The sequence below is a fragment of the Dendronephthya gigantea genome, unplaced genomic scaffold, assembly GCF_004324835.1.
Source record: "Dendronephthya gigantea isolate DGI-Jeju-01 unplaced genomic scaffold, DenGig_1.0 000043F, whole genome shotgun sequence".
Lineage (NCBI taxonomy): Eukaryota > Metazoa > Cnidaria > Anthozoa > Malacalcyonacea > Nephtheidae > Dendronephthya > Dendronephthya gigantea.
The window spans coordinates 159969-170598 of NW_021163053.1; the positions used below are offsets into that span (position 1 = coordinate 159969).

The window sequence follows — 10630 nt, forward strand, 5'->3', positions numbered from 1 at the left end:
CATCGAGGTACTGGACTAGAGCTCGCTGGGTTGTATCCTAGGAACATTCAAGGGATACTCGTTAACTTTAAACTGTAGTTAGGGACAGAACTGGCCAATCAGAGTGGTGTATTTCAGAGTTAAAATGAAGTTTAAGAGTTATACAACCGGTCCGGTCCCTGATTGTAACAAGTTGTAACAAATGAAAATGCGCAGCCTGCGGTCAGGTGGGAAAATATGTTAAAAATATTTTCAATAAATCTGAATATCACCGAAAATAAACATACTGTATTTTCAAAACAATCATGGCGGACGTTTCTTGAGTTGAACCACAACTTCAATGGCTTTTCGAAGCCGTTTTCGTTCTCTTCTTGGTCTAGAGGTGAGTGTTTTGTTTCCATCTACATTATATGTTTAATAATATAACTAGATTGACTAGTGACTACCATTTGTTATCAAAACATTTTAGAGTTATGAGATTTAAATTATGCGGAACTCCAAACTTGTATCAGGTCGATAAACTCTAAATTATCTACTTATATTACTGATATTTATTTGTTTGATGTAGCAAACGCGAAAAGAGCTAGATAATAGTGGAGGTTTGGATGAAAGCAGTGTTGGAGCTGCGGTATTCAAGGTGATTGTTTGTGTTGTAACTTCATTTCAAATCTATATATTAAATATATATTTGTTTTTCTAAGTGCATATTGTACCATATTGGCAATTTATTATACTGAATTAAGGACACCCTATTAAGTATTGCGTTTTGAGTCTTAGGGTTAGTTTGATTTTGTTGAAAGTTATGTGTTGATGCAATGATTGCTCTTTTTGTGGCTAATTGGTAATTAACCACCACACAACGCTCTCTGCAGATTTTTTTTCAGTTTACTATTTAAATAGAGTGCATAGTATGAACACTGGATAAAACAGATCAAACAATCTGCGCTCAATACATGTTGCCATAGATTTATGCAGTTGTACTGTACCCACGGTCAGACAAACCTGGATCTTAACCTAAAGTACATTTTTCCTGTCTTGGCTAGTTAGAGGGCATTGATTTATGTTTGTATATGCATTTCAGGAAGGAGAAAGAGAATTTGAAAATGACCCATTAAGTAATGATGAGGTAATTTAAAAGTCCTACTGTATACCCATATTCTATGTACTTACAGGACTATATATTTATTATCCTCCACCAAAATTATTTTAAAAGAGTTTGTACAGGGGCAGTTAAAGTTAAAGTTAAAGTGATATTGAAATGCATGCTTTATAGGTAATTTCAACCATAGAGGAAATCTATTTTGATGATGTTGATTCATTTGACCCAAGTGACTATGAGCTGAAGGTATGTGTTTTTGAAAGAGAGTTGCTGTTCTAAGATTTATTGGATCAAGTACAACAGAAATCTGCATTAGAATATAATGAACACCAGTTGCTTAATTTAATTAGAAACTACCAGATGTGTTAAACAAAGAAGAGCTGGATGAATACAGAAATGTGTTACGAAGACAAGCCCAAGCTGTAAGGATTTTAACTTTTACTCTAAAAATCTGATCAAACTAGGTCTTATATTGTTTATTAATGATATTGCATTGAAAATATTGATTCACTATCCTATGTTTTATACGGCTCATTAATGTGAAAAATATTTAATTTAGGTTTCTAAGAAACTTTATATGAAAGTTTTGGATAATCAGAAAGCCTACATGCAGGTATGCATGCTACTCCTATAATTTCTACTTCCAGAATGAAAATTCCTGAAACAAACAAAACTAAAATATCTTTCAGGAATTACAAAGAGTTATTGACATTCAAGCTACTCTTGAACTTGCAAAAACAATATGTGATAGTGGACGAAGGTAAACAAAGGCTTTTCTTTAACCATTTCATTATATGGTCTAACCAGGTGGTATGCAGGGGTTTGAAGAATGTGAGGTGAATTATGTTTAGTAGGTCTCTATAGAAAGACTGAATGATTGGTACCAACTTGGTTACCTCTTTGCTTTTCAGCCACCTTGAACATTCACGAAGAGAGACGTCTTTGGGTGGTCTTACTGTCCTGGCAAAAAACAGGAAGAAACAACATTTGGTCAATGTTCTTCAGTCTTTAGGAACAATCAAAACACTTGTAAGTATCTTTGAAGAAAACAATTGTATCAAATGCTCAATATAATTCTATACATACGTATTTCTCTTCTACCAACATTTTGTTGGGCAGTAATTTGTTATGACAAAGGCCTGTTATTTTACATATATTAAAGTTGTGAAGTTTACTCTGAAACAGCTAGAGGTTCTGCAGGGGAGGTAGTCATATATATCAGTAGATTCATCAAAGCTAAACAAATCAGATAAGGCCATCCTAAGGTAATCAGATTAGTATGCCAACTTGCATAGAACAGTTTAAAAATTGTGACTGTATTTTTGCAGCAACAAACTGATGTAAGACTGAGAGAAATGCTACAGGTAAAATTGTGATCACATAGTTGTCAGATGTTGTCAACTTAATCCTGCTACATAGTATAAGTTTAACCTTTATTCTTCAAAACCCTTGTGGTAAAATGTTATAACAACAACATAAAGGACAGGCACTTTATATATAATGCTTCCGGAAAATTCGAAAAGTTGTGCAATCTAATGTATTTTCATCTTTGCAGGAAGAAGATTACCCTGGCGCTATAAATTTGTGTTTGGAATGTGAAAAGGCCGCTCGTGCTTTTAAACATTATAAATGTATAAGGTAATTACGATAGAACAATGTGAATACGACATATTTCATTTGCAGCATACAGTAAGACTAGCTCAGCTGGTATTGCCGGTAGAACAGACATCAGAAACCACGAATTCTTTAATCTGAAACACACGCAGACGAAAACCTATATATTCGAAGAGTTCAGACATTAAATACGCCAATAAATATTCTCGTTCTTATTTGCAGTGAATTAAGTGCAAACCTCCAGGATATACTTTTACAAATCGAGGTATTTATTACCCAAGGTTGTAATAATGAAACCGAAAATCCGAAATTGTTCAAATTCCGAAATCGTTTCAATCTCCGTTATAGGGCGAGTTGGATAGTGCCCTGGCTAAAACGTGTAATAATTTTAACGCCTTGCATTATGAGAAATTACAAACCGCTTATAGATATCTTGGTAAAATACAGGTAGGCTTTGTTGTATTGGATATTGGTACAGTGTACGTAAGCTAGTCGTTCACATAATCTGACAGCACCGGCAGAATGCTAGATATATATTTGAAAACTAATTATCATGTCCCATCATCATTTTTCAATTTTTTGAATGAAATTTTATTTCGTTGACCGTGTTTTAGTTGGCAATGGATCAACTTCATCTTCACTTCATGAATTCCATCAACAGTGAAGCATTTCTTGTTTTGCTGAAACATGTTGAGGTACTTCGCTATACTTCTTTGTGACGATCTTGTTTGTAATAACACAGGAAATGCGATGACTTTATTGTTCATTAATGTTGGAAATGATGTAAGGTTTGATCACATTTTACATAATTTGAAAACCTCTCAAAGAAGTTACCTTCCCGTCTAGGAAAATTGTCCAGAAGACTTAAATGAAGGTGGAATTCAGACGATCCCTTTTCAAGAACTCTGCCAGGTAACAAGAGGATTTGTAGAGGACGTCGAAGAATCTCAGTAGATAAGCTCAGCCCTGTTTAAAGCTCGTGCATGGTTTTAGTTGTTTTAATAGTATGTCCTGCCTTGCTCTAGTTTTGTACAATTAAGTAGATATGCATGAATATACCATGGTGTTAATGTTGTACTGGAAGTAAAGTTAAGGATTATTACCATTTCCTCTGTAGAAAGTTGGTGTGGAAGATTTTACTCCATGTTTGGTTGATTTGTGCAAAGTAAGGCAAAAAACATCATCACTTCCTTCCTTGTTTTCTGCGTTACGGACATTGACTGTCAGCGACTATATACTTACATAGAATTTTATGACATATCCACATTGCCATACGATTCCGACTGCAATTCTGAATAATGGCACATGACTTTACGAACCATTGATGATCAAATCTATCAAAACCACCTTCCTTACATTTTAAGAAAATATCATGAGTATCATATCATAGAAGAAAATATCATTAAAACTAAGTAGAAAATATGTTGATTGCAATCAAAGGTTTTAGAATTTTCGTGACGTAATTTGCTCTAGACTTTGTGGAAAGTGATGTCTAATTACCATGAGGTAATGCAGTGGCATAAAGAGCATGATGATTTCATGCAAACGCAAGGTGATGAAACGGACGGTGAAGCGTCTTATAATAGACAATATGTCACCCAGAAGTTGAAGCACGGATTACATAGAATTTGGAAGGTATCATAACAGTGTATTTCACTAGCCGAGATCTTTGAGCCGGTACGCTTCTGAATTTCATATATATACTGTCTTTTTTCAGGAAGTTCAAGAAAGAGCGAAATGCTACTTGCTAGGAACGGACTTATCGTATTTTAAATACGACGATTTTATTCATGTGTTAGATTTAGTTAATAGGTGAGGATTCGTTATCATTTTCTCAACAACGTATATATACAGTAAATCTGTAAAACAGTAAATCTTCTTGTTAATTCTCAATTGCCTCTTGTAGATTGATTGCAATTGGGGAGGAATTCTGTGGGAGTAAATCAGAAGAGCTTCACGATTCTATTCGAACCCAAACAGTGAATTATTTTAAGAATTATCACAGGTTTCTACACTAATACATTCTGCATTTAGTTCACGTAAAAACGTTGATTTAACGAGATTAACTTTTTAATCAATAAAGATGCCAATAACTTGAGTCGCGCGATAATTTAGTTGTTTTACTGTTAGAGTAAAATTTACTGTATGAAAACGAAAATATGATTTTACATATATCGTAGATCACGGTTAGAGGAGCTTCGGATGTTTCTGGAGAATGAAGTCTGGGAATTGTGTCCAGTAAAGGCTAATTTTTCCTTGGCCAATCTCCAGGTTTGTGTCAGTACGCTGCATGGTGATGTTTTAAGCAAATCATTGCTATATTTTTAATATTTTCTTCCTGCAGGAGTTCAAGTTTCTAAGGAAAATATACCCGAGCAAAGGTCATAGAAGGACAGATTCTGGAAACATAAAATCTGAAATGAGTAAGTATATCAGTTCTCAATGGTTGTCAGATGATTATAGAGATAGTTCATATCAGTTATATGACCCTAAGAAATGTTGTATTATATCTCTAAATGGATATAGTTATTTTCAACAGGTTTCTTTTCTCGATACCGCCCTGGTTCGACGCCATTTGATGACCAGAGAGCCGAAGACGAGTATGAAGATTTATTGTCAACTTTAACCACAGTATGTTCAAAATGTTCCTTATTATCCTTGTTAGAAAAGACTTCTTAACGCGATTTCCTTCACGCCAATTCTCTTATTGCCAATCCTATTTAGTGACTCCAAATGACGAAGCGAGACTCATATTTCAGTTTCTGTTCAGGGTGTAGATTGCGATGTGAATGAAAATCACGACGATGATGATGATGATGAATACGACGATGATGATGAGGATGTTCCAGGTTTGAATAAATACACCGTTATTCTTACATTATATCCTGCGTTAATATTGTAAAATTAAAATTTTAATGTGAGATTGTCAAATGATAATTAATGATGTATGGTTGGACGAAATTGTTTATCGTGTACATAAATAATTATTTACCTAAAATAAAACTAGATTTTGACTGTGCATATTCTATTTCAGATGAGTTGAAGTTAGACTATGTCGACGAGAAAACTGGGGAACCGTCACCAAGGTACAGTAGATTAGTGATTATAGAATCCAGACAAGCATTTAAAATATATTTACAAGTACTTATGTATTGTTATATCATACTCTCTCCTTAATTCATTTAGACCAAACTCGCACTCAAAACTTGGGAAAAAACTGAGTAAAAACCATGGACCAATTGTTACAAACACCACTTTAAATGTTTTAAGATTGTTCGGTAAGTTGAACATATTCTTAGGAAGAGAATTCTTAAGAATGAAGAAAAAGCAAAAAATTAAACTGTGCAAACACTGTGTTCTTTCTGCCCAGTTGAATAAGCTGCATGTACTCTCTCGTTTGAATTCACCATTACATTTTGAATATTTTGTTATCTCAGGGAAATACATGCAAATGATGAACGTATTAAAACCCATCGCATTTGATGTTGTTATCTGTGTCTCACAGCTGTTTGATTATTATTTGTTTGCTGTGAGTATGTTCTTCTTGTCTTCTCCATTTTTATACAAATCAAATTTAGATTTAATCAAAAACGATTTCACTGCAAGACTAGGTACACACACAGTACGACGCACTGTATTTCCAACAAGCTCACGAATATTATTCAATATTCAAGATTGTAGGTTTAGTTTTGACATATTATTTATTTGCTGCAGGTTCAAAGGTTTTTCTGTCCTAATGTTATGGTACGTTTTTGTATGTTAGTCATTGGTGCGTTTGCAGATCGTATACTGTAATATTTATTTAGATTATATCATTAATATTGCAGGACGAATCAAAGAATCCGGATCTTAGCACAAAATTGTTTACTTCTCTTAAACGCATCAAGGAAAACCTAATTATGGAAGTAAGGGTAAAAACTAGAAAACAAAAGAAAATGAATTCTAACCAAACAGCCTTCATTAATTGTTAATAAAATGTTTGGTTTCCAACACCTTCAATTTATTGACCTTTGTTAGCACTATTCACCGTCTGATACAACAGGTGGCGATGATATGCGGGTATGTGTAATTAATTCAACAGTCACTCCGTCGTGTTGTTAGATATATCATATACTTCATGCATGATCTTTCAATAATTTTTTCCAGGTTCCATCTCCGTGTCTTTCTCCTTTAACACAATTGGAAAATGCGGAAGGATTGTTTGGACTTTCTGAAAGAATTATAGCGACCGAATCATTGTAAGTATATGGTATACCTATACCAAATTAGTATCACTTGTTTTCCACTGCATGGTTAAGCTCATTTGATACAGCCTGTCTTTGCAACTTCTCGTAAAATGTTCATATGCTGTTGATAGGAAAAACCGTGTAGCATACTGACAATGCAAATCTTCCCAAGAAAATAATCCATTTTCAAAATATAGGCCCAAAGTAATAGCATGCATTCGGCGTTATGAGGGAAACCCACGGTTAAGTTGATGAAAGGCAACATTGATTTGATAGAACGTTTTTTAATGCGTATGGAAATGAAGACAATCTTCCCCAATTCGCACTGTTCTCATCATAAAGATTGCTAGTATGGTAGTACTCGTTGTTAGATTTATGTGAATGTTTTATTTTCAGAGTATTTTTAGCGAAACAATTCGAATCATTGCAACCTCATTTAGAATCTCTTATTCCGATGGCTAAGAGAGCATTTCTCTCTCAGTTTTATTCTCAGGTATATCTTTGCATTCTTTTATCACTTTCAAGTTGCATAAAGTAATTTCGTGCTTTTTAAGGCCTCTGAATGAACAGAATTATGTAATTGAAGAAACGTACTGGTTACCAGACATATGTCTATATATGAAACTCAGCTATACAGTCTTGAACGAACGCTAGGCTTTTTGAATGATCTTGAAACTGCAGGTTGTGATTTCTGGATCGAGCATTCAGTGAGCCACAAGCTGGAAGTAACAAGATGGTCATGTTTTCAATGCGAATTTATCTTAATTTCACTGCCGTGATCAGATCACTGCCATGCAATTTAATTTATTTCTAAAATCTAGACTGTTTCTACCGCGCATGAATTGAGAAGACCAATATACCAAGCAGTCGCTGGAAGGGTTGTCGACTTTAACATGGTAATTTTCTAAAGTAACTTCCCATCAACATCATTTCGCTACCATTGCATCATAGCTGTATTAATTTTTGCTCAAATTATTCGTTGCCTCCCAACTTTTAGAAGTGTTTAGAATCAATTTTGCCTGGATTTTTTTTGGAATTAAATTTAACGATAGTAGCTCTAAACCTCTAATACTACTGCTATAGGTGTACCTAATTTATTTAGATCATTCATTTAATGTCAAATGTGAAATGGGACATCAAAGAAATCATGTCTGAACACAACACATACGTGGATATGTTACTAAGGGTAAATATCTGCCCGTTTTGTGACACACCTACAATGCAATGCACACCCATAATCGTAAATATATTCCTATTTTAGGAATTGCAATTGTTTAGCATGAGGATCTCGCAAATTGGAAGGTAAAAATATTCTAACAGTATCGCCCGGCTTAGACAATATACTGTAAACGTCATCTGTGATAAATACTAACTTTGAGAATACGAAAATATCACAATAGCGTTTATTAGATTTACAGTATGTAAATTTCAGATCAATCCCGATCCCAAATGAAGTGTTGACAATTTTGTGGGATCATTGTACGCGTCGCGTTAACCGATCTTTAGTTGAGGGGTGAGTTTCTCTAACCTTGCATCACGAGTTAAAGTCGTGTACAGGAGACAGTAAGTAGAACCTTTTTTAATTAATCGTTTTTATTAAAAGATTTTCCTGTGCGAAGAAATGCAGCAACGAAGGACGAGCGCTAATGCAACTGGATTTTCAACAGTTTCTCATAAAACTGGATAAACTTACTTCATTGAGGTAAGGAAAGCTGGTATTAGTAGACAGTGAGGAACTCCCTCCTCTTATCGAGTCTCGCTTTCCAGTTGACCATCACTGAAATTTATGTCAGATGAAACCCTGGCAGGAATAGCTAGTAAGCTCAAGTGGACAAACTTAAGCGGAGTTAGTGGACAGGAAACATTGAACCATATTTTTACTTTTCGCTCCAGGCCTATTCCAGAGAAAGAATTTGTCGAAGCATACGTCAAAGCTTACTATTTGACAGAACCGGATATGGAAAGATGGATTCGGGAACATAAGGTAATCTAATTTCACGTGAAATTTCCACGTGTAAACCATTAATTCATGGGAATGAAACAACTTCGAATGACCTTATTCCTTTTATTATTTCAGGAGTACTCAACGAAACAACTCACTAGTCTTGTCAACTGTGGTACAGGTTCCCACTTTAGTAAGAAAGCCAAGCAACGGTTATTGATTGTAGTTGAGGAGACTGAAAGATTTAGAACACGCTGATATCAATCAATGATTCCCGGCGCGTGGTCACCCCCCTTGGCTTTCACCACGAGGGAAATTGCTCTTGAAAATAAATTAGGAATTTTTAAATTTTATCAATTAGCGTTTTTTTGTAATTTGCCAGTTTAAATTTTGTCGAAAATTGTGATCCTGTATTTAGGTTAGTTTCCCTCAAAATATCATAGACAATTACGAGGAGTAAATCGCGGAAAGCCATTTTCCTCCACGCAAAACACAACCACGTACCGAGCCAAACGTATGGAGGTCCTGGTGAATATAGAATCATTTTCAATTTTTTTTCAAACAGTTCGCGTGGCGGAGAACGGGAATAAATAGGCGTAGCCATACATACTTTATTAACGTAAGCTGGCTTACAAGTTACAATTTGAACTTTCAGACGTTTGCTGGTACCTTATCCTGTTAATAGGGAAGGTTCTTTATTTATAACAAATGCTGTAGTTATCGTTTAGTATTGCTGCCCAGTATTGCTGTTGTGTCTTACAAATCATATTTTTAAACAGACTTGGGCAAAATAATGCGAAAGACATGAGCAGTTAAAAAAATAAATAAGGAAAAGTGAGACAATGGATTTGTTCTTCTTCATTTTGCGAAAGTAATCAAGTGTTAGCATCATAACGTCTCATGCACGATTTTTAGCCTGAGTACGGACGAAAACCATCTGATAAAATTTTAGCAATAGGTCAGAGTTCTATAGAACAGTAACAGGACTATCCTGGAGCGAAGGGAGGAAGAGAACCTGTTTTGTGACTTTAAAAACGATTTATCAACAGACGAATGAGACGTCTTGTCAAATATCGCCAGCGACTAACTGGAGCAAAATTTTACTTTTAGTCTTTAACTAACGAGGTGCAATTTCCCGATTGGACATACGATTATTATCAATATCAGCTTCATTCAAGTGTTCATTGTGCGTTGTAACTGAATTAACCATTAGGAGTTCTTGTATCCGTGACGAGACTACTCGTGCACGATCATCCAGAAAGCGAAATTCCGTTCGAGACTGCGACAGACAATGCAACATATACGGGGTATTTTTATAAGATCATGAATGTATTCTTTCACAAACAACGTGTACAAACGCGAAGATTTAGAGCTATTTACATACAATGAACTATTTAAATCACCATTTTATCCAAAATACCGAGCTCAGCACGAATTAAGTCAGTTTGATTTAAAGCTTTAGAATCTTCACTCCTCAGTGCTGTTATCTGCTTGTACCCATTGCCATCTGTTAGACCTAATTCGATCCATGCCTTTCATTTTTTTCCGGTTTTTGCCAACTGAAGACAAAACTCGGACCCGTTTAGTGAACAAACAGGTCGGAATTTTGTCCCCACCGGGCAAAATTTGGGATCTTCGGGACAAACTGCGCGGACAAAAAATCTCTCTTTCCACTTTCGGTGACAGAATTTTCCAACTCGGTTGTATACGCACAAGGAAGAAATTCATTCCAACTTCTTTCTTTTGTTCCTGCTGTAACATCCGTGTAAG

At 35.1% G+C, this 10630-nt stretch overlaps 1 protein-coding gene across 1 annotated transcript; it reads left to right on the plus strand.

The window, feature by feature from the left end:
• Nucleotides 1-205: 205 nt before the first annotated feature.
• LOC114527187 (syndetin-like) lies at nt 206-9700 on the plus strand. Its single transcript, XM_028548830.1, has 37 exons — nt 206-361; nt 548-616; nt 1061-1105; nt 1253-1324; nt 1429-1500; nt 1638-1691; nt 1768-1838; nt 1990-2107; nt 2407-2442; nt 2634-2716; nt 2915-2957; nt 3041-3139; nt 3307-3387; nt 3539-3604; nt 3810-3857; nt 4166-4327; nt 4410-4504; nt 4599-4697; nt 4873-4963; nt 5037-5115; nt 5232-5323; nt 5463-5541; nt 5727-5778; nt 5879-5970; nt 6130-6221; nt 6407-6436; nt 6520-6597; nt 6710-6751; nt 6839-6930; nt 7315-7411; nt 7740-7814; nt 8021-8104; nt 8180-8220; nt 8351-8431; nt 8522-8620; nt 8812-8902; nt 8996-9700. The coding sequence occupies exons 1-37, from the start codon at nt 320-322 to the stop codon at nt 9116-9118; spliced, it is 2865 nt and encodes a 954-aa protein (XP_028404631.1). The 5' UTR covers nt 206-319; the 3' UTR covers nt 9119-9700.
• Nucleotides 9701-10630: the final 930 nt, after the last annotated feature.